The following is a 24,907-nucleotide window of genomic DNA, read 5'->3' as shown; positions in this document are numbered from 1 at the left end:
AGCTATCACCAGGAGGCTGCGTGTGCAGCGGGTGTGTGCGGGTGGGTGGAACTATGTGCGCACGCAGGTGGGTGGGGGCTTGATGCTGCGTGAACGGCATGGAGGCGGGGCCTGCGGCTCCCCATGCCAAGGCCTGGTCATCCGTGGCTCTGTGCTGTGAGGCCTTGGAGTCCCACAGCTCCACATGGCATGGAGGCGGGACCCCTGGCTCCAGCCTACCTCTTTGGGGCAATCTATTGAGGAGCCCCAGATGGGTGGGCGGGGCCTACATCTTTGGGAGATCAATAGGGGGCTCCCGCACTGTGAGAGGGCACAGGCCAGGCTGGGGGACCCCCCCAAGTGTATGAATTTCGTGCACCAGGCCTCTAGTAGTTAATAATACCAAATTACATACTTGAAAGTTGCTAAGGGAGCAAATCTCAAATGTTCTTACTACAAAAAAGAAACCGTAATTAAGTGATGGGATGGAGGTGTTAGCTAATGCTCTGGTGACATCATTTTGCAATATATAAATGTAGCAAATGAACACATTGTACACCTTAAACTTACAGAATATTTGTCAGTTATATCTCAGTAAAGCTGGAAAATTAAATGCCAGTTGTGTGACTAAAGAGTAATAAATAGTAAAATATTAAGTACTAATAAAATACTAATAACTTACCTAAATGCTTTGATTTTTGTTACCACTATGGAATTTAAAATTTTCAAGTATTTAGTGATTGATAAACCAGGTTGATTTTGTTTACATAAGACTTAACTGATATTGCCCCTATATTAAGAGATTGGGTTTGACTTTAATCCCTAGGAATGTGAAATACTAATTTCTCACCTTACAAAAAGCGTTTTAAAGAGGAAGATATTTCTGGTGTTACAAAGGTAAAATCTGAAATAATCTGGGGAAATTTACTGTACGTGTTTACCAACAACATTATTTAAATTGTGCAATTGAACATTGTAGCATATATTTATTATTTATTATTTTTTTAAGTCTTAATCATTAAAACTTGGTAGAATGAATCAGTCTATTATCCAAAAATTAAAGAAATAAGTACTTAAAAATTGGTAATCACTTTTGTTCTCTTTTTGCTTCTGCTCTCTCTCCAAAGCAGATTGCCAAACTGCGGCAGCAACTACAACGTAGTAAACAGAGTAGTCGACACAGTAAGGAGAAAGATCGTCAGTCACCTCTCCATGGCAACCATATAGCCATCAGTCACACTCAGGTAGGCTAACTTTTTGTTAAAGCGTTCATTGTAAAGGGAGAATCTTTATCATTTTAGGATTAATAATTAATAATGTAAATCCCTAGATCAGTGGTTCTCAACCTTCCTAATACCCCGACCCCTTAATACAGTTCCTCATGTTGTGGTGACCCCCAGTTTCATTGTTACAAATTGAACATAATTAAAGCATAGTGATTAATCACAAAAACAATATGTAATTATATATGTGTTTTCCGATGGTCTTAGACGACCCCTGTGAAAGGGTCCTTCGACCCCCAAAGGGGTCGCGACCCACAGGTTGAGAACCGCTGCCCTAGATCTACTAAATTACTACTATTTGCTAAATTGTATAAGAAGGGATTTTTAGCCATATATCTAATCTTTTTAATAGCAGATATAGCTGTGTGTAGTGATCTCAAGGATAATTGATACTGGCTGGGCTGAAATCCTAGCTCATTCACTCATTAAGCAACTATGGGCATTATCTCATTTAATCTTCCTAATAGTACTGTAACCCATCTATCTCTGTATCTCTTATATATTTTACCTCTATTTTACATATGAAGAAATTGAGGATTATAGTTTTGTTGGGGTTTTCTCCTCTTAGGAACATGTACTAGCATAGCCCAATAGAACAAAATTTGGGGAAGGCTAGTCTAGACCAAATTAACTTACAAATATTTATGTAAATTTTAGTAAAGAAAATATAGTAGTTATGGCAGAAGAAACCCAAGTAGTATATAAAAACAAGTCCAGTCCTGGCTGGTTTGGCTAAGTGGCTAAAGCATTGGCCTGTGGACCAGAGGGTCTTGGGTTCAATTCCTGGTCAAGGGCACATACCTTGGTTGCAGGTTCTTGGTAGGGGTGCTTGCAGGAGGAACCAATTGATGTGTCTCACGTAGATGTTTCTCTCTCTCTCTCTCTCTCTCTCTCTCTCTCTCTCTCTCTCTCTCTCTCTTTCTTCCTCCCTCCCTCCCTCCCTCCCTCCCTCTTCCTCTTCCTCTCTCTCTCTTCCCCTCTCCCTCCCCCTCCCCCCCTCCTCTCTTTCTTCCACTCTCTCTAGAAATCAGTTGGGGTGTGTGGGTGTGTGTGGAAATCCTCTGGTGAGGATAAAAAACAAACAAACAAAAAACCCAGGTCCAATTAGGGATTGTTTCACAAATGTCCTCACAATGATTCAACATTACGGAATGTATTAGTTACATTCATTGCATCAGGAGGTCAAAATAGATGCTAAAAAAACTCTTCATAAAAACTCAGTACTCATGTATGATAAAATTTTCTTAAAAATAGGGTATATCTTAATATGACTAACTGCACGTATTGTGAGATTTTACCAATAAAATATTGGAAGTGTTTTTGTTATAATAAAAATCAAGTCATAGATGTCTGTAATTATTGATATTATCTGCTAATAATATAGATGCTCTAGACCAGTGGTTCCCAACATGGGGCACATGCCCTACAGGGGGGCAATTTGATTTTTAAGGGGGGTAGTTTGAGAATGAGTTATTATTAACAGTGAATTTTTTGCATGTCTTATGGTTCTGGAGGTCTCATATACAGTATATATCTATATCTATAGATATAGATACAGATATTGACATATTTATGCATTTCAGTTTTCTATTATATGTTTTGAAACTTTATTTGCTAGTTTTTTCAAATCACTTCATATTATTATTTTTTTAACAATTTCATAGTGATTTCTTCCTCAGTACTTCAACTGTCTGTTCTTTTATTTTTCTCTTTCATGGATGCCATGTTCTTTGGAAGCTTGTTTAGACCAAGTTAATGGCCTTTTAGGCTTCCTCCATGTGAATAGGAATTCACTTTTTGAATAATATATCACAGAGGGGTGGGCATCAGGATTTCAGAGATGCTTAGGTGGGGCATGGCCAAGAAAAGGTTGGGAACCATTGCTCTAGACAGAGCAGTGAAAAAAAAGAAATAATTAATATCATTATTTGCATACAATATTATATATTTAGAAAATCAAAGTGAATGAACTAAACTATTAAAACGAATGATAGGAAAGCTAAAATGGAAGATCCTGGCAATATCAAATATTGATGAAGATGTGGAACAACTAGAAGAGCTATACTTTGCGGCAGGGCCGAGGGGACACAAAATGGTACAGCCACTTTGGAAAACAATGTGGCATTCTCTTCAAAAGTTCAGTATACACTGACCATACAGCCCAGCGGTTCCACTCTTTAGCATCTGTCCATGAGAAATAAACACATGTCCACACAAAGATTTATACAGCAATGTCCATGGAGGCATTATTCATAAGAGTGAAAAAATGGAAACAAACCAATAGCCATCAGCTAGTGAATGGATAAACATTTCATATATCTATACAGTGTAATGCTACTTAGCAGTAAAAGGAAGGACCTACTGATACTTAGATGGTTGAATCTCAAAAACATGCTAAGTGAAAAAAGTGAGGAGCAAAAGACTGCATACTATATGATTCATTATATTAAATTCTCAAAAAGGCAAAATTATAGAGACAGAAAGTATTAGGGTTAGGAATTGACTACAGAGAGGCCCTAGGGAATTTTTCAGAATGATGGAAGGTTCTAAATGTGATTATACTCGTAATTGGATGGCTGTGTATATTTACAAAGCTTAATGAACTGCATACTTAAAATGGGAGGATTTTATTGTCCACCATTTATACTTCATCAGAGCTGTAAAACAAACTTGCAATTGCCAAGCAAACCTCAGACATTTGAAGTGAAATTTCACATATGACTTCCTTTTTCTCCTTAATCTGATAGAATTAAAATATTATTCTTACTTTGTTTATTTCAAGCATCTTTTCTGTAAGACCCCAATGCATTTATAGTAGATCTGTTGACTTGTTGACTTAACATAAAAGAATTATATGCTTGTTCCCAATTTACACAGAACTTTTTGGCATTTGGTTATGTGTAAAAATAATCATCTTTTGTTATACACACTGAACTTTTTGTAGGTGAGAGGTGAATGTTCTTTAAAATACTCTAAGAACAAAAAAAAGGATTTTAGATAAAACAAAATTGGCACTTGTTTTAATTTTTGAAGCTTGATGATGTGCACCTGAGGATTCATTATGCTATTCTGTTTAATTATGTTGATGATTATATTTTTTTCATAATAAAAACTGAGAACTTAATGAGATGATTACATAAAATATAAACATAAAATCAGTACTTTTCTCTTAAATGTGAACTTCTGTACCCTCTACTTATAATGTTCTACCAAATGTGTGGGGTTGTTTTCCACACCAGCCCATTCACCAACTCTTCAAATACACACTAAGAGTTTCACAATTCCATTCTGACACTAACTGCCTAGAGTTGGCATAGACCCCACTGGTGAAGGGCTCGGCCTCACCAGACTGCCCCCACCTGCAGATGCCGTTGCAAGTCCCAGATTGTTTCTGTACTTCTACCAACTGGCTATAAAGAAGGGATTCCCACAACCCCTTCATCAGTTCAATAATTGGCTGTAATGGCTCACAGAACTCAAAGAAACACATTTATTGGTGTGTTTTAATGGTATAATAAAGGATACAGATGAAGAGGAACATAGGGCAAGATCTGGGAGATCCTGAGTGCAGGCACTTATGTCCCCGTGAAGTTGGGGTATGTCACCCTTTGGTGGATATGGCTATGTGTTCACCAACCTGGAAGGTATCTGAACCCATAGTTCAGGGGTTTTTTATGGAGGTTTCATCACATATGCACGATCCACTATTAACTCAGTCTTCATCCCTTCTCCCTTCCCAAGAGGATGAGGCAGGGTGGGACTCGCCGAAAGTTTCAAGCTCCTAATCAAAGCTTGGTCTTTCTAGTGACAGGCCCCCATTCTGAAGGTATTTAGGAGCCCACTAAGAGTTGTCTCATTAGAACAAAAAAGACTCTTGGCTCCTACCACCCAGGAAATTCCAAGGAATTTAGGAGCTCTGTGTCAGGATCTGGGGTCAAAAAATAAATATTGGAACAAAAGATGCTAATTGGCACTCCTATCACTCAGGAAACTACAAGAATTTTAGGAACTTTGTGTTAGGGACCAGGGCAGAAACCAAATATATACTTCTGGCAATAATGTTATATAAATAATGAAAAATATAACATGTCTAAAATTAAACCTAAATGGCTGAGGTTTTCTTAAATGACTGACAAAATGGAAATGGAAAATACTTGCAGGTAATTGTCTCAGTGCAGGAAACAGACTCACACACACACACACACACACACACACACACACACACACACACAAAACAGTAGAGTCACATGGTATACTTAACTTACATGATTTCAACTATGCTTTTTCAGTAAAAATGGAACAGGGTAAAAATTAAACAGTGCCAAAGATGATGTCTGCTATTCTACTTTAAAAGTGTATACATCTGTTTATGTCTTCCTCTAGAGGAAGACATAAACAGATGGAAGAACATACCGTGTTCATGGATTGGTAGAATCAACATCATCAAAATGTCCATACTACCCAAAGCAATCTATAGGTTCAATGCAATCTCCATTAAATTACCAACGGCATATTTCACAGATCTAGAACAAACGTTCCAAAAATTCATCTGGAATAAAAAAAGACCTCGAATAGCTGCAGCAATCCTGAGAAAGAAGAACAAAGTAGGTGGGATCTCAATACCAGATATCAAACTGTATTACAAAGCCACTGTTCGTAAAACAGCTTGGTACTGGCACAAGAACAGACATATAGATCAATGGAATAGAATAGAGAACCCAGAAATTGACCCAAAGCACTATGCCCAATTAATATTTGACAAAGGAGGCAAGAGCATACAATGGAGTCAAGACAGTCTCTCCAATAAATGGTGTTGGGAATTGGACAGATACATGCAAAAAGATCAAACTAGACCACCAACTCACACCGTACACAAAAATAAACTCAAAATGGATAAAAGACTTAAACGTAAGACGGAAACCATAAAAATACTAGAGGAATCCATAGGCAGTGAAATAGCAAACATATGTCAAAGGAATTTCTTCTCTGTTAATGCTCCTAGGGCAATGGAAACTAAAGAGAAAATAAACAAATGGGACTACATCAAAATAAAAAACTTTTGCACAGGAAAGGAAACCATCAACAAAACAACAAGAAGACCCACTACATGGGAGAACATATTTGCCAATGATATCACTGATGAGGGTTTAATCTCCAACATTTACAAGGAACTCATGAAAATAATAGGAAGATAAACAATCCAATCAACAAATGGGCAATGGACCTAGATAGACACTTTTTGAAAGAGGACATACAGAGGGCCAAAAGACATGAAAACATGCTCAAAGTCACTAATTATATGAGAGATGCAAATCAAAATGACTATGCCGTATCACCTCACACCTGTCAGAATGGCTATCATCAACAAATCAACAAACACCAAGTGTTGGAGAGGATGTGGAGAAAAAGGAACCCTTCTGCACTGCTGGTGGGAATGCAGACTGGTGCAGCCATTGTGGAGAACAGTATGGAGCTTCCTCAAAAAACTAAAAATGGAACTCCCATTTGACCCAGTGATCCCACTTCTAGGAATATATTCCAAGAAGCCAGAAACACCAATCAGAAAGGATATATGCACCCCTATGTTCATAGCAGCACAATTCACCATAGCTAAGATTTTGAAACAGCCTAAGTGCCCTTCAGCAGATGAGTGGATTAGAAAACTGTGGTACATCTACACAATGAAATACTACACTGCAGTAAAAAAGAAAGAACTCTTGCCTTTTGCAACAGCATGGATGGAACTGGAGAGCATTATGCTAAGTGAAATACGCTAGTCAGAGAAAGATAAATATCACATGATCTCACTCATTTGTGGACTATAGAGAACAACATAGACCAGGGGTCCTCAAACTTTTTAAACAGGGGGCCAGTTCACTGTCCCTCAGACTGTTGGAGGGCCGGACTATAGTATAAAAAAAACTATGAACAAATTCCTATGCACAGTGCACATATCTTATTTTGAAATAAAAAAACAAAATGGGAGCAAATACAATATTTGTATTTGCATGAACAAGGACAGATCCAAAGACAGAGAAACAGCGATCAGACTATTAATCCCCAGAGGGAAAGTAGGGGAGGGTGGGGGTAAGGAGAAGAGATCAACCAAAGGACTTGTATGCATGCATATAAGCCAAACCAATGGACATGGAAAACAGGAGGGTGAGAGCATGAGTAGGGGGGGCGGGGGGAGGATGGGGGTTAATGGAGGGGATGAGGACACATTTGTAATACCTTAAGTAATAAAGAATTTAAAGTAAAAAACAAAAACAAAGTGTATACATTATACATACAGTCATACCTATATACTTGCATAACGGATTATTTTGATGGTGATTTTTACATTCCTTATGTTAGAACCTAAATTTCTGTATGTGTATCTGAACTTACATTGTTTTGAAAGGTCATTGTGTTTCTAATTTCAGATTTACCATACTCTTTAGTTTTGATTTCTTTGACCACAAATAATTTGGTACTACCTTATCTTCTGATTTGTAGGTTACTGGATCAAGATCAGTCCCTATGCCTCTGTCAAATATATCAGTGCCAAAATCAGCTGTTTCACGTGTGCCCTGCAATGTAGAAGGAATAAGTCCTGAGTTAGAGAAGGTATTCATTAAGGAAAATAATGGGAAGGAGGAAGTGTCCAAGGTAAGTTTACATGGAATGTTTGAATTCTTTTTAAAAAAATATTGTTAACTGTCTCAAAAGTTCTTTTTTGGTAACAGTTTTAAATGTAATTCACATACCATAAAGTTTACATGTTTAAAGTGTACAATTCAGTGGTTTTTAGCATATTCACAGAGTTGTGCAACCATCTGTACAATTGATTTTGCAGCGTTTTCATCACCAAAAAGAAACTCCATACCCTTGAGCAGTCATCCCTCATTTCCCTCCAATGGTCCCAGCCCTAGGCAACCACAGATCTACCTTCTCTGTTTAAGGACTTGCCTGTTCCGGACATTTCATATAAATGCGAGCATGTACTATGTAGCCTTTTGTAACTGCTTTTTTTATCCACTTGTCAGAAGTTTCTCTTCTGTTTTAACATGTATAAGTGCTTCATCCCTTTTTATTGCCAAATAATAGTCGGTTGTGTCTGGATCTTATTTATCCCGTCATCAGTTGGTGAACATTGGTATTATTTCTACTTTTTGGCTATTATGAGTAATGCTGCTATGAAATTGATATACCAGTTTTCATGTGAGCATAATGTTTTCATCTCTCTCGGGTTTATACCTAGGGTAGTATTGTTGGTATGGTATCATGGTAACTTTTTGTTTAACCTTTTGAGGAACTGCCAGACTGTTTTCCAAAGTGGCTGCAGTGCACCATTTTACATTCCTACCAGCAGTGTATGAAGGTTCTAATTTCTGCATCTTCACCACCATTTGAAATTATCCGTTTTATTTTAGCCATCCTAGTGGATGTGAAATGGTATCTCGTCATTGGGACTGAGAGGCATTTCCTGATGGCTGATGATGTTAAACTTCTTTTCATGTATTATTGACCATTTGTGCATCTTCTTTGGAAAATTGTCTATACTTTGCCCCATTTTAAAATTAGGTTATTTTTCAATTATTGAATTGTAAAAGTTCTTTGTAAAATTCTTTATTTTCTAAATAAAAGGCCCTTATTAGAAGTATTATTTGGAAATATCTCACATTCATTATTAGAAAATTTGGGTAATTTGCAAAGGAAATAGAAAACATTGTTTGTTCCTGGCCTTCAAAATTAAAATAAGAAAGAACAAACAGAAAAATGTATACTTGTGAATATTAGACTTTAGTTCTTATTGGCAAGTAAAAGTGATTTCTTGAGCAGTTCAATGAATTCATTCAGTATAAATTTACTGAATGTCCGCTGTGTGCCAGACCCAGTAAAAACTCATTAGTCGGGACACTCGTAAGTCAAGGCCCCACTGTACTTGGCATTCGGGATTCAGTGTTAAAAGAAGTCTCTATCCTTGGGGGATATTGTGGAAATGCTGACCTACAATACATATAGAGTGCTGCGTCATTTTAAAGACAATTTACCCATAGTACTTTGAACCCTAAAAACTTTGGGATATGAAAGAAATTTTTTGTTCAGTAAAGGTAACATGCAGAATTTAAGACACAAGATTGGTGCCTTTATTCTCATAAGAATCACTGATGCTGATAGTGGAATATGACATCAGAGGAAACACCATGTGTTTTCTGTGTGAAGCGAGAGTATGCACTGTCATTCACATGTGTAATGGTTATTCCTCCTGCAGCCTTTGGATATTCCAGATGGCCGAAGAGCTCCGCTCCCTGCTCACTACCGGAGCAGCAGCACACGCAGCATCGACACTCAGACCCCCTCTGTCCAGGAGCGCAGCAGCAGCTGCAGCAGCCACTCGCCCTGTGTCTCCCCCTTCTGTCCCCCAGAATCCCAGGACGGTAGCCCTTGCTCAACCGAAGATTTACTCTACGATCGTGATAAAGGTAAGAATGACACCACCCACCTCAATAGAGGGTTTGTTACAGGGCCTTGCTCACACTTCCTTTGCCTTAGACCATTGCATCATTTTTTTTTCTTTTGTTGAGTGGTGGGATTGTAAAGGATTGATTAACCTAGGGTTGTTTGTTCATTGGTTTTACATATTCCCTTCTTTGTGACTCTTACAAACATCTTCCATAAATGTGTCAGAGAAGCACAGCACATGATTCTGAGAGCCAATGAAAGCTGTAAAATGGGCTGTGTACAGCTTCATGTCAAATGACACAGGTTTTTCTTTGGTATTGCCCAGAGTTAATGATGGTTATGGTAGGGTCTTTATTTCTTGTGCCTCTAGTTAGACTGCATAATCAGATTGCTTTGGGAAGAAATAATTTCTAAAAATACTGTTGGAAGAATGAGTATATTTTTTAACCAAGTAGATAAAGTTTAATACATTATCTACAGGACATCAGGGATTATATTATGTTGTATACATGAATTATTGATAGCACTAGTAAGAGCACAGAACTTCTGGGATTTTTTTTGTTGCTTGTTAGGCCCAAACCATTTCCCATGTTCTTGTGCTCAGTCTCTTGTTTCAGTTTCTGGCCCTCTCAGACCTAGACGCAGAAGGCAACAAAGACTGCCCAGCTTCCACCTTCCTAGCTACTTTCAAAGAAACACTGAAATTATTTTAAACACATTCATTGCTTCTCACCGTAGAAAAATAGCTCCTAAGCAATAAAAATTAAAAAACATAGAAAAATTAAAGTTTAGAGCGTCTTAGAGGATTTTTATGGTCCTTGTCCTGACTTGACCCCCCCCCCACCTCCCTTTAATAGTTTAATTGGTTTCATTTTGAGATATTTTTACATGTAAAGTGCCCAGATCTTAAGTGCTCAGTGCAATGAATTTTTGTAAGTGGATGCAGATCAAGATTTAGAATGTTTAGCACCCCAGAGCCTCTCAGCCCCCTTCCCAGCGATATCCTTCCCCTCTACCTGGAAGTCACCACCATTCTGACTTTCATCACCATAATCGAGTTTGTCTGTGTTACTGTATTTCCTAGAAGTGAAATGGCATTTTGTGTCTGGCTTCTTTCATTCATCATTATGCCTGACTGTCTGCTGAGATTTAGATGGAACCTACTTTGGACTTTGTCCTCTGCTCTTATTTCCATGGGTAGATCTCAGTGGTTCTCTCCTTTCTTTTTGCCCTTTCCTTTCTGAAAGCCTTATGAGCTCCCTTACCCCATTAAGGTTGTATTGATGAGGATAGCACCTAAGGCATCTTTGCTTCAAGTGGGAAGTCTTCACTTGGTAGGATGCTAGACCAGGAAACTGTCATCTCACTGAGGCATCCTACCAGAGCAAATGTCTTTAATCACTCCTTTGTAGCATTTTCAGTAGAACAATCAAGAAAACACTTTGCTTCTAGTAGGAGCATTTGTTTTGAAGGTAAATGGAAGTGTGAAATAACTTTAAACTTGTTTTAAGCTACACAGATGGTAAATGGCAAAACAGGTCTGTCTGATTGATGCCAAAGCCCATATTCTTTGTTACACCCATAGAAAAGATAAGTATGTTTCAGATTGACCACTTTTGCTGCTTATTAGGACTTATAGTTGGTTTAAAATGAAAAGTAGCCGAGGCCGGTTTGGCTCAGTGGATGGAGCGTCGGCCTGCGGACTGAGGGGTCCCGGGTTCGATTCCGGTCAAGGGCATGTGCCTGGGTTGCGGGCATGTCCCCAGTGGGGGATGTGCAGGAGGCAGCTGATTGATGTTTCTCTCTCATCGATGTTTCTAGCTCTCTATCGCTCTCCCTTCCTCTCTGTAAAAAATCAATAAAATATATTTAAAAAAAATAAAATGAAAAGTAAATATAATAGTGACAGTATAACTAGACAATTAATTTTGGAGTTTTGTTTTCTTTTTAAGTTTAATACTCGGGGTAACTAAGAGACGCTGACCCACAAAGGACATATTTTAACAAGTTCACAGATGAGTTCCATCTTGGTTCACTGGTTGTGAGGTTGCCTTCAGGACTCTATAAGTGTCTGTATTCCATGAGACAGATAAATCTGGGGCTCTGCAGTTCGATTCGAAGTTTAAAACCGTATATGTTCTTTAATGCCTTTTTTTCCTGAAGACTTACAATCCGTGTTCTTATGAGAAGGTATATTCATGCCACTTTCCTGCACTGCAAGGTCTTCTGCAGGGAGCACTCTTAACACCAGAGTGCTTTGACACACAGGAATGGACTTGAGTCCTTAAAGTTTGGGGCATAAAACTTGCATTAATTCTCAAGGATTCCATAAATGGTAGCTGCTGCTATAAAAATAATAATCATTATTATTATCTCCCCAGTGCAAACTTTTCCTCTACAACAGCAATTTTCAACCAGTTTGCTACAAGAATTTTAAAAACATTTAGTCAGGGACCCTGACCTCTTTTCCCTTAGATCAGGGGTGGGCAAACTTTTTGACTCGAGGGCCACAATGGGTTCTTGAACTGGACTGGAGGGCCGGAACAAAAGCATGGATGGAGTGTTTGTGTGAACTAATATAAATTCAAAGTAAACATCATTACATAAAAGGGTACGGTCTTTTTTTTTTTTTTAGTTTTATTCATTTCAAACGGGCCGGATCCGGCCCGCGGGCCGTAGTTTGCCCACGGCTACCTTAGATTGTCAAATTAAAAAAATGACAACAGCCAATACAACAATAAACATCTGGTGTGAATGAATCAAAATGATACCTTATGGGGGTGGGGAGGTCAGATCTCTATGTACAGTCTAAATTCTGGTGATTTTTTTAAAGGTACTTATTTTATCTTATACTTGGCATTTTTTGCAATAAAACATAAATGGCTCTTTGGTTTCCGTATATTTCCAGTAAAGAAAAAAGTGAAATTTAATAGGTTTCTAACAGGTTTACATCATTAACTATGAAAACAGAATTGATTCTATAATGTTGTAGTCAACTAGGATTGATTTGGAGCACCCCCATGTTGTTCAGTCCTGTGGTAGACTAGCCAGTTCAGACATCCTGGGGCCTTGGTGGCGTTCACAGGAGGGGAGGGACACCACTGGAATATGCGTTCTAATGAGAGCTGAGCTGGTGCTTCTTCCGGCACTCCTCTATTCAACACTTACTTCTGCCTCTGTCTAGCATCTTTTCTCCATGAGTCCTGTGTCATCTGAGACCTCTAAAGTAGTATTAGTTGGTTAGCCTGCTGGTTTTTTCTTGGCGATTGCAGTTGTAGCACCAGGACAGAAACACTCTGACTATGGAGAAAGGCCCAGCCTGGAGAGACTGCTTTCATGTTTTGGCGTGTGTGTGTGTGTGTGTGTGTGTGTGTGCACGCGTGTGTATGTGTGTGTGTGTGTCTCTGTGTGTGTGGTGTGTGTGTGTGTGTGGTGTGTGTGTGTGTGTGTGTGCGCGCGTGTGTGTGTGTGTGTGTGTGTCTCTGTGGTGTGTGTGGGTGGTGTGTGTGTGTGTCTGTGTATGTCTGTGTGTGTGTGGTGTGTGTGTGTGTGTGTGTGTGTGTCTCTGTGTATGTCTGTGTGTGTGTGGTGTGTGTGTGTGTGTGTGTCTCTGTGTATGTCTTTGTGTGTGTGTGTGTGAGTGTGTGTGTGTGTTTGTGTGTATCTGTGTGTGTCTCTGTGTATGTCTGTGTGTGTGAGGTGTGTGTGTGTGTCTGTGTATGTCTGTGTGTGTGTGGTGTGTGTGTGAGGTGTAGCATTCAGGGATCCAGAATAAGAGCTCTCATCTTGACAGTCTCAGAATATATCCTGAGAGTCTGCTAAATTCTTCCACATTATCATGCCCCAAATGCAAGGGAGGAGAATAGTCATTTATATAATACGGATGACAGCGTAAAAATATTAGTTCCCTTAGCAGCTCTGTCAGTGTTCCTTGATGGTAGCCAAACCGGTGCTGGGCAAGCCACAAAATCTAGACTTCAGTCTGCCACTTATAGTTGGTCTTTGGCACAGTTCACGTAAGCAGTTGTTATAACATTCTGCAGTTTTGCAAGATATAGTGGAAACATTGATTATTGTAATCTAAGTCGACTCAAAAGTTCTACTCAATCCAACTATGGAGAGCTGTATTCCAAGAGCCCATAAATTGGTTATTTGGAATATAAACTATATTTTCCCGCAGGAACAACATATGTTATGTGGATGGAGTTTCCTAAGACCAATGCATAAAAGCCTATTTAACTCATACTGTGATTTGACTCATAAATATTAATATTGTTAAACTTTTTGGGTGTTAGAACTGAGCAGCCCTTATTCACAGGAGAGAAAAAAAAAGTATTCTCTCGTCTTTTCAGGGTCTTGGGTTTGACCCTAGGCAAACTTTGAATTTTTAATATCTTCTAATTCCTTTCTACATACATTTTAACTCTATTTGATTGATCTCTAGGACTCTATTTCTTAATCTTTTTTTACCTTTACCCTTACCATACTTTAACTCTCTATCTTCCAGATAGCCTAATCAGCCAAGATTTTTGGAGCACTTTTTGTGGTTTATATTGTGAAAATAGATATGTTGATATACTTCTTTTAGCTACTACATCTTGCCAATCACTGCTTTTGAGCGTGAATTGGTTTCTCTATGAAAGGATTCTTCCCATATGGTTCCAGGATGCTTATTCTCCTAGAAGAACCTCTTGGTGGTGAAATTACAAGGAGTGTAGAGATTCAGTTCCAACAAAGGAGTTATCTCACAGGGTAAAGCAGATCTCTTCTAAAGTAACAGAACAAACAAAGCAAACAAACTCTTAGACACCGGCAATAGTACGGTGGTTACCAGGGCGGAAGGGAGGTAGAGGGGGATAAAGAGGGTAAAGGGGCATCAGTGGTGATGGAAGGAGGCTACACTTTGGAGGGTGAGACACAGTGCAATATACTGATAATGTATTATAGAATTATACACTTAATAATATGTATTAAACAATGTCACCCAATAAAGTTAATTTAAATAAATAATAAATATTAGCTGCTGTTTTAAAAAACTGATTTGTTTTAGAATTATGTCTCTGACGTCATCTTTCCTATTTCTATTTTTCAAGATAACATCTAAAATTATGTATATTCCTATTCTGACAGCTTATAGGAACATCCAGTAAATAAATGCCTTTTCCCTACTTTCGGAAAATGTTCACAATTTGTAGCAATGGCAGATGCTACATTTAGCAGAATGTGAGCTCTAGCAGGAGCAGGTAACTTTATTTTGCTTGTTGCTTTATCCTTAGCAAATGGAGTAGTGTCTAGCAGAGTGGTGCTTAGTGGAGACTTTCTGAGTAATCCTTTAAGAGCTTTCTTCGTGGCATGTCCATTTTTAAGGATATATTTTTATAGCTGTGTTGAAATTATTAGTGTCTTTTTTGTTAAGTTGTTAAATTGTATGTGTTTGACTTTTGAATGTTCAGGAAGAGTGTGATCCTCTCTCTCCTCACCTCCCCACAAACAAAAAAACTAAGATTATGTGAACCTAGTGATAGGCCTTTGGTGGGGAAGAAGACATGAAGCTTTGTTTCCTGTTGAAATTAGGGGAAAGGAAGTACCTTTGCTAAAACCCGTCACATCTTCAACTCTGTTTCTGACTGGAGAGAAAATAGGGTATCAGTCAGACTAGAGGAAAAGGGGACCTGTTGAATTTTTGTCCCATTATCTTATGTTTTACTCTCAGAATAAATATCAACACACAGAGGCCGTTCCTTCCACTCTATCTCTTTGTGAGACTAACAGAGGCAGACCTAATAAAGCCGTTACCTGAGCTGTAAGATTTTAATTAGAAACAGAATGCTAGACTTGGGTGGACCTTGATCTTCTGGTCACCTCATGTCTCTAATGAGGACAGTGGAATTGTGATAGATCAGAACTTTGACAGAGAGCCTAACGGTAATGAACTGTGACTCAGGTTCACCTGTTGAATCCCTGCTCTGCCACTTACTAACCGTGTGTCCTTGGGCAAGTTACTCAACCTCTCTGTATCTCAGTTTTCTCGCCTTTAAATTAGGGATAATGATGGTCCTGCCTCATAGCATTGTTAAGATGATTAAATGTGCTCAGGTGGTTTACCTGTGTTATCTCCTTTAATATTGCCATAATCCTATGAGTAGGGATGTTGTCTTTATATTAAGAATGGGGAGTCTAAGGCTTAGAGAAATGAAGTAACTTAAGTTCTATCCGGTCCAGATGCCAACAAAAATCTTCTACTACTTGACACTACTTCTTGCTGCCTTTGCAGGAGGAGTACAGGCATTCAGCGTGAAAGGGCCTGGTGTGTGGAGGACAGTAAGAAATTGCGTGGCTGGAGCACAGGGGTGAATGGTGGGGAGTAGGTAGAAAGCAGTGCACGTGGAGAGGTGGAGAAGCAGCTACTTTTTAAAGGGCCTTGGATGCCTGGGGAAGAGAAGTGAAGAGCCAAGCAAAGATCTTTTGTAAGCTAAAGGACATGACTGGCTCTATCTTTTCGGACCATAACTTGGGTGGAATTACAGAACTGGAGAGAGAAGCAGGAGTACTAGCCAAGATGCCGTTGTAGGAGCCTAGTCCTGTGGTCTCCAAACTTGATTTATTACACACACTTTTCAACAATTTTTAATCGGTGCCCATAATATAAATTCATATATTTCTAAATTATCTATGTGTAATCCAATTCCCAAACTAAATATGTGCTGGCAAAACTTCCTTTCATATTTTCAAAGATATAAAGTGAATATATAAATGTTCTAATATTTTCTTCTTGCCTGTCAGCAAGTTGTGTTGTGCACCTCAGTTGGGAAACCACAGGTGTAGGGAGAAGTGGAGGAGGGATGGCCGGGGCAGGGGACTTGGAAGAAGGCATGGAAGAAGGGTCAGCAGCAGCATTTGGTGGCTGATTAGTTGTGTGAGATGAGGATAAAGGCAGAGCTCTAGCTTGGGAGTTGTGGAAAATGATTACCACCACTAATAAGGCAGTGAGTATCAGAGAAGGAACAGGCTTTTAGGACTATAATGATGTGCTTAAGTTCCATGTGGCTTTCTGCCTGAAGATGTTATAGTACCATTTTCATGTAGCAATTTTTAGAAATTGGAAATTAGAAAAGTTTCAAGAAGAAAAACCATTTAATTCATTATAGTTAACAGGAAGATAATCAATTTTGTAGATCATTCAACTCACGTAACTTTCAGTTCTGGGAAAGTCCCTTGAAATCATCGATAAAGTATGAGAGAAGTCTTGTAGGTAGGCCTAGTGATGTAATAAGAAATAGAACACAGATTGTAACTGTGGCCAACATGATTTTTCTTACATGACAATAGGCTGAATCCTTGCTTGCTACTGACAAGGTCACACCCCCGCTGATGGCAGAAAGGCTTTTAACGGCATGGGGCCCAGGGTCTTGGGCCACTTCTGCACACCAGGAGGGCTCTGTTATTACCAACAGTTATCTGCATGGAGGCATCACATGCTCTATCTACTTTCTTCTCTATTTCCTTTGCAGGGCTTGCTGTTTGGATAGCAAAGCAAGGTCAAGCTATATTTTTGGTATTACTGGCCTCATTCTCACCCGTTTTTTACTGTGGACCAGTCTTTTTGGTCTAACCTAGCTCAAATAGAGAGCAGCAAACTCAGACTCTAATCAGGTTAATGATGCTTGGCATCTTCCTGAGTGAAATTCATACCCCCCCCCCCAGGAGATTTATTTAAGCACTATAGTATAAGTGTTGAATCTAAGACAATCCGCAAATCTGTGTGGTATGTGAAGACACCCAACTTAATTCTAAGACTTGATTATTTCCAAGAAACTCTGCATAATCTGTAGGGGACACACATAACAGTAGTGATGGAGAAACTATGTGCTTCTCTAGGTTTCCCAATAGTGTGGCCTTATTTTCCAAAGCAATGATTTCCCAGCCAGAGATACAGCCACATTCAAATGCAAGCACACATCTTTGTTCCCAGGACTAACATAGAAGCTCTTTGAATCTCCCACCAAATACACTATAAGTGTGCCTGAAGGGTCTACTTTCTAAGCATGTATTATACTTCATTAATAATGATAAAACATCCCTATTACTCAGATTCTGAATGTTAGACTGTGTTCTGTATCCTAAACTAAAGCAACTTATCAAAATTGTGACTAATGTAATTATGGTGCAAATGCCATCTTTCAGAGTATGCATGAAAATAATACATTTCTCTAGATCATGTGCTTAGTATTTTAGCAGGGGGGATTGGGTTTGCATTAAGTCAGAATTTGTTTAAATGGGACTATTGTATTTATACAAGCATGTTACTGACTTTACAGCTTGGCATCTCACAGAGATAATGACACATTTTGGTGGATTTGAATTTCCAAAATCCTTTGCCAGATAGGAAAGGAAGAAATTACATATAGATTTTACAGCTTTTCATGAATAAGACCATTTTCTTTTTGGTCAAAATATGAAGAAAACATGTTAGGTAGAGACGTTTTTAGATTTCTCATGCTTCCAGTAGCAAAAATACAAATTGTGCTAAGAAAGTCCTTTTATACAGGCATTTTCAAGGCAAAATCCTGAGCAAATTACTTTTTCATGGTGGGCTGAAGGGAAAAGACATTGTGTTACAAACTTGTGTTTTCCCCTGCATACATATTACTCATGATGCTTAGTAAAAGTAACGTTTCTGCTAAGAGCTAGTGAAGATTATTCCACATACTAAAATTTCCAATTACATTGGTTGGACAGTTAGAAAACATAGAGAACCCTGTATTACAATCTCTTGTAATTCTTCTGTATGACTTACACATATTATGCCATTCATTTACATTTTGCAATACATAATAATGCATTTGTTTTCAGGACTACAGCTCTACTTTATTCAGAACGCAGTTTTCTAGACCCAAATATCATCCTTCTATGTTCCGTGGTGTGGCAGATTACTGTTGCATTGAAGCTTTTCTGTATAAGAAATGTACTACAGAAGGGTGTTAGAAATAGCTGTGCCATAAAGGAAGCTCTGTGGCAGAAGCAAAGGGGCCATAGTGGATAAATTGTGCAAACGGCTGCTTGTTTGGAAATCAAATTTAATTGAAAAGAGCTTTCAATCACTAGTTAATATAACTGCTTTAAATTTACAGACAGTGGGAGTAGCTCACCGTTACCCAAGTATGCTTCATCTCCCAAACCAAACAACAGCTACATGTTCAAACGGGAGCCCCCCGAGGGATGTGAGCGAGTGAAGGTCTTTGAGGAAATGGCGTAAGTAATGTCTTTTCTATCAGCTGGGATCTGCAAAGCTGTAAAGCTTTTTACTGAGACCAGTTGATTACAGATGAATCAACTACTCCATCCAGCTGATAATGTGGTTCAGAATTATGAAAGGAGAGTCGAATAGGCAAAAGAGAGTTTATTAAAGGAGAAGCGGAGGCTGTATGCTGGGAATATGTAAGCTGATACAAAAGAAACTTGGGAACTCATCCTTACTAGCCAAAAGCTCTATGTTCAGTCGTTCAGAATGTTCCCTTCCGAGGCTGTGGGGATGTAGGTGGCTAACACAGAGACGATGAGCAGCAGAGTTAGTATCAGCACCATGCGTGGTGCATCTGATGGCAGTGACCACCGGCCAGAGGAAGCCAGTCTTCTTCCCTGTGGACACATGTACCATGTATAGTCACTGGACTTTCTGTTTACAGATTTTTTCTTTCTGAAATTTCAATATGTACACATTAGAAATTAAAGGAAAAGTTCATACTGTAACTACTTGGCAGAATAGCTAAAACAAAAAAACCAACAACCTGTGTGGCTCTTGGGCAAAAATGTACAGTCATCCCTGTGCCCAGTGCAGGTGTGCGGCGGAGGCCACTGTGCCCTTGCATGTAGCAGGGACAGCCCGGCCTGTAGGGGAGGATGGCTTAGGTTCTGGGCATGGGAGGAGAGGAAGGGCTTGCAGACCCTGCTTTGTTGGGCTGACTGGCTCTTTGAGGAGCTACTGAAACTTTATTTTTCTGATCTGTGTTAGTCAAAAGTATGTATAGAGATGCAGAAAAAGGAGGAAACGGTGGGGTAATCCTCTCCCAGTATACTTTTTCTTAAAAGAAAGAGCTTTCCAACTGAGCATGGTCTTCAGCTGTAATGTGAGAGGTGTTTCCACGTCCCTAAATGCTTGAAAGCAAACAAGTGACCTCTGGGAAGATTTGTCTGCCCACATACCACTTCAGTGCTGTGTACATCAGGATCTGCCAGCTGACTTTGCTATGGAAGATGTTTACCCCTCTGTACACTTAACTCATCCCCTGCCATTCACATTTTAGCTGTTTTAGAGACTCCCAATTAGTTCAGAAAGTGCTCAACTTTTTCGTGATTGTAAGTAAACCTCATTTTGTTTTATGGTTTTAGGTCTCGTCAACCTCTCTCAGCCCCTCTCTTTTCATGTCCTGACAAAAACAAGGTTAATTTCATCCCAACGGGATCAGCTTTCTGTCCTGTAAAGCTCCTGGGCCCTCTCTTACCCGCCTCTGAGCTGATGCTCAAGAACTCTCCCAGCTCTGCCCAGAACCCAGGCCTGGCCACCCTGACCGTGGAGCAGCTCTCCTCCCGGGTCTCCTTCACATCGCTCTCTGATGACACCAGCGTGGGCTCCACGGAGGCCTCCTCCATCCCGCAGCCATCCCAGCAGCCCCCGCAGCTCCTGCAGGACCTGCAGGGCGAGGAGCACGTCTCTGCGCAGAACTACGTGGTCATCTAATGCCACCGCGGGGGCTGGCCCTACGGGACCGTCCACGGATTAGGAACCAGGTCTCAGATGTCTACCTGCATGGAGTGACAAACTTTCTGAATGCCACCACCGACAACAAGCTACTTAGCAGCATCGTAAAGTATCTCTTAACACTGATCTTGGCAGGGATGGAACTCCTCTTCAGCAGTTTTTGTGGAAAGCAGCAATGCTTGCAAAATGTGTGTCACTGAACATTTTAAGTGGAGACTATGCATTTCATAGTATGTTTGACAGATTAGTACTGTGTCCTGTGTTTTGTTCCAAATTCTTCAGTATAAATAAGCTCTATATCAAAAAGTTGCCTGTCTAAATAGAAAATGTCTTGCTGTGTTTTGTCCTATGGAAAATACTGTACTTCAGGATTATGTTTACAATCGATCCAGGTGTTTGTTTCTAACTTCAGTAATACATACAATGCAAAAAATAAAATAAAATAATGGCCACAACAGTTGCACAGTGCCCACCCTATGGCCTAGCTTCAGGTACTTCAGTTGAAGTCTAAACTCAGGTAACTTGGAATGTATATCATATTGGGATATTAACTATTTCACAGCTAAAAAGCTAAAGAGGGAACATCACTCTTTGCCTTTCCTTGTTTTACGCATTTCCCTTTCCTCATTACATTCCACTTCCTTAGAATAAGAAGTGCATTCAGCCCTAGGAGAACGGTCATCCTGGACCTGGGGGAAATGAGGACCAGCACACCCAGGGTGTCTGACATCACTCCTGTCATGTGGTTACCAGGAAAACAGCTGTTGCATTCATGGTCTCAACGAGTGTAAACATGGCTTTTTTTTAAAGTTCAGGTGTTGCTCAGTTAATGACTGTTCGGTGTCGCATATAAAGTGTCCAGTACCAGGCTGTACACAAACATTCCACATTGTGTGTGATGGAATTTAAAGGCAAGAATGTCTAGATTTAAGTTCAGAACGAGTGAAGTTTCACAGGGAGTGGTTGAGATTTGTTTGTTTATGTTGGCCATCAAGGTAATGAAACGCTACTGTTTTATCTAAGGCATGTTAATGTCTAGTTTCCCTTTTGGAGAGTCTTTAATTCGCAGGTTTAAAAAGGACACGCTTGGGGTTATTGTCTTCCTCAAGCAGTTCAGGTGCATGAGTGACATCCATGTAGAGAGGGAATGTGTAGGTCTCAGAATTAATGCCACAGGAGTTAGAGGTTAGTTGGTGACTGACAAAAGCAGTAGTTTGATGCTGTATCATTTAAGCCTCTCTCGGTAGTATCATGAATAGTTCTGTTGGTATTTTGGTCATGCAAAAACCCAAGTAAACAGCCTTGACCTTGCAGACTTGACTTCTCAGCGCAGTGTGAACAGGGCCCCCGATGCTCCCGACTGCTCAGGGGAAGAGCCTGACTTTCAGACATTGTTTTCTGTCACACAAAGAGAGGATCCAAAAGCAAAGGGAAGTTTTGTATTTTCATTCCATTGCTTTCAGTTTAATAAAACGTAGAGTTGTTTCCATCTGCACCTTAAGTATAGGGCACGGTTTTCTTAAGAGTTAGGGGAACAAGATGCCTACAGCTACTGGAACGTTGCAGTTCCCTTCAGTCATTCCCAGGTTGTTATTTTCTAAGGAGGTTGGAGAAGGAAGAGACGGTAGAGATGAAAGCAACACCATTGATTTTTCTTTTAAAGAAATGGCATCTATGTGTATGTGTTTGTGTGTGTATGTATTCTGTGTATTATTTTGTCATGATTCCAATTTTCTTCTTTCCACCAAAGTTTGCAGTAATATTCTCTACTGAAGGCGCATTCTGGCTCCTTTAAATTAGTCAGTGTTACGTTGTAGGAGACTGTCATGGGAAAAGACTCAGTTTACTTTTGCCATTTTCACAGGGGAACCTTTTTAAACAATCTCTTCAGCAAGCAGACACCTTTAACCCTAATAATCTCAGGCCTTGATGAAAATACTATATTTTGTAGATTATGGTTAAAGGGAGAAAATTATTAGTTCTGTAAGATAAATATGAGCTCCATTAACTTCTGACACCTGGTTTAGCATTACCCACGTGTTGATCTTATGCTCTGCTTTTGTCCAAATAAGATGCAATAGTATCAATATCAATTTCCAAAAGATGGACTGAATATGCTTTCCTGGTGATGAAATCTGATGTACGATATTTATAGTGATATGTGCTTTTATTTTCTCATGATAAACTGAATATTAATTGTGTTGTACATTTATTCTTAGCCTATATGAACGTTTTGAACCAAATGTGTTAAAGCTTATGCTTTGCCATATAAATTTCCAGGAAGTTGTTGAGCTCAAATGTATCCTACATCCAGCTGTAGAAATTTGTCAGAAATTGTTTAAATTTTGTATATAGTTGTACTGTTTAATCCTAGCCACTGCGCTGAACAGTATTGGAGTTACCATCAATATGGCTTTACACAAGGAAATGTGTGGCTTTTGTTTTGTATTTTTTCAGTATAGAAGTTCCTGTGTCTTATTTAAATAAAGTTATTAGTAAAAGAGGAACAGTTCACATCCATCTTTGGAAACACTGGGAGGCTGGCTTCTCACCCGTCAGAGGAACTGGGTGCAGGGTGGTGGCCATCTGTGGTGCTCACCGGTTCCCGACCTGCATCTCTGGGGCTGAGGGACTCCAACTGGGTCAGGTTTCCGCAGCCTGCTTTCCTCCTGACATTTAATTTACACACTTTCCATCACAAGGTAAGAAGCTAGATGTCTAAAGTTCCAAGTCTCTGTAATGCTCCCAGCTCCGAGCACCTGAAATAGAGACAACATTGTTCCCACGTTATTATTTTATACCTAAGAACTGTTGGTGGGAACAGGTTATTGTTTTCAGTTTGATGAAATCACCTCAGAAAAAGTTACCTATTTCTTGCAACGAAAGCTATAGTTTAAAAAACATTTTTATTTTCTACTCTTTTTATTTATGTTTAGATTCAGGATAAGAGGGAGAAAAGCTTTACAGAACAATGGAGTGTTGACATTATGTCCCGCTACCCAAATGGGCTCATGATAGATCGTGTGTCCTGAAAGCAAAAACAAACCACGTTGAGAAGTAGTTTACCAGCGGAGGGTTCATTGCCCAAAGCACATCTTACCCAAGAGATAAGATTTCACCTTTAAAACAAACGTTAAAATGACTATTCAGTGTCTGTGCTTTTGCCTGGAAAAGAGGTAAAATACAACATTTTAAGCTTGTCAACTATCTTGAGGATGATTCATAATTCAGACGGGGAATTATGTACCTTATGCAACTTAAAAATTCCATTGCAAGTGAATTCCCAGGAAAAGTAGAATTCTCAGTTCTATCTCTACTTGACTCAATCAAATAATAAGTTTAATATATAAACAGCCCTGAGAAACAAGCAGTATGTCAGTATTTGCAAAATCAAGTCTTGAAAAACAAAGGGGGGAAATTAGGCCTAAGTTCTTACATATGTTTAACCTTATGCTAGCTAGAAATAGCCACTGGAAGTTTATGAATATTGCAAAATAAGTGCTTATCCCATGCCCCACCCCACAGGGTGAGGCCCCTTCTCAGTGTGAAGTTTCCTGCCCACACATGTTCCCTACTGCTCTTCTGCAGCTTCTGCCTTCTCTTCTCCCCCATCTTCGTACTCAGGGCTCTGGAGCTGCAGGACTTTGTGAAGTGGGATCCCTTCATTCATAGCAGGAGTCAACATCTGAATTCTGTAGTCTAGCCCCACAGTTCCAGTTGTCTGAAGAGCATCTCCTCTCAGACTTGCCTCATCTCAACTTCAGGAATAAAGTGGGATGAAGACACTATCTTATCCCCCGTTGTACCAAATCAGCTCACCTTTTTACACCCCTCTCCCTATATCCCAGAAGACAGACGGGAATTGCAAGTCCTGGCGTTTTCTCCACCTACATCTCTCTGATGAGCCTTTTCCTTCCTACTGTCTCCCCTCTGAATTTCAAGCTGCAGAGGCACGATGGCATCAGATCAGACAGCCAAGCAGGTGGATGAATTTCTTGTGAGATAGGATTCTGATGGCAAGGAAACAAAACTAAGCATGCTAGACTTCAGTACCTCTCTAAGCCATAGGCCAGGGGGGGTCACCCAATTAGTGCATATGGGCCGAATCCACCCAATGGTTACTGTCGTAAGTAACATTTTACTGGACCAAAGCCACCCACACTCATTTGCTTATGTAGTAAGTAGTAAAGTCTTGAGGGGATCAAAAGTTAGATGCGGGTTTCTGACTGTCCGCTCCCTTAACCCCCACATGGTTCACGGATCAGGGGTATTGCCTGTGGCTACCTTGCTGCACAATGGCAGAGTTTCAGAGTTGTAGCAGAGACAGTCTGGCCCCCCTGCCTAAAATATTTACAGTCTGGTCCTTTACGGAAGAAAAGCTGCTGACTTCCGCTGGACCAAAGAGCAAACTAGAGGTAGGTGACTTGTGCTGTATGTG

At 39.7% G+C, this 24,907-nt stretch overlaps 1 protein-coding gene across 1 annotated transcript in view; it reads left to right on the top strand.

Moving 5' to 3' along the window:
• Window positions 1-22,976, top strand: part of GLCCI1 (glucocorticoid induced 1) — a 78,788-nt gene extending 55,812 nt beyond the window's left edge. The window contains exons 4-8 of the mRNA XM_036328062.1: window positions 1,110-1,223; window positions 7,761-7,913; window positions 9,520-9,730; window positions 18,842-18,962; window positions 20,100-22,976. Coding sequence (XP_036183955.1) covers window positions 1,110-1,223; window positions 7,761-7,913; window positions 9,520-9,730; window positions 18,842-18,962; window positions 20,100-20,448 — 948 coding nt within the window. The 3' untranslated portion in view covers window positions 20,449-22,976. The remainder of the gene's footprint in view (window positions 1-1,109; window positions 1,224-7,760; window positions 7,914-9,519; window positions 9,731-18,841; window positions 18,963-20,099) is intronic.
• Window positions 22,977-24,907: the final 1,931 nt, after the last annotated feature.

Source organism: Myotis myotis, unplaced genomic scaffold (assembly GCF_014108235.1).
Source record: "Myotis myotis isolate mMyoMyo1 unplaced genomic scaffold, mMyoMyo1.p scaffold_m19_p_11, whole genome shotgun sequence".
Lineage (NCBI taxonomy): Eukaryota > Metazoa > Chordata > Mammalia > Chiroptera > Vespertilionidae > Myotis > Myotis myotis.
The sequence above is the reverse complement of the archived record's forward strand: the minus strand, read 5'-3'. Positions and strand labels throughout refer to the sequence as shown.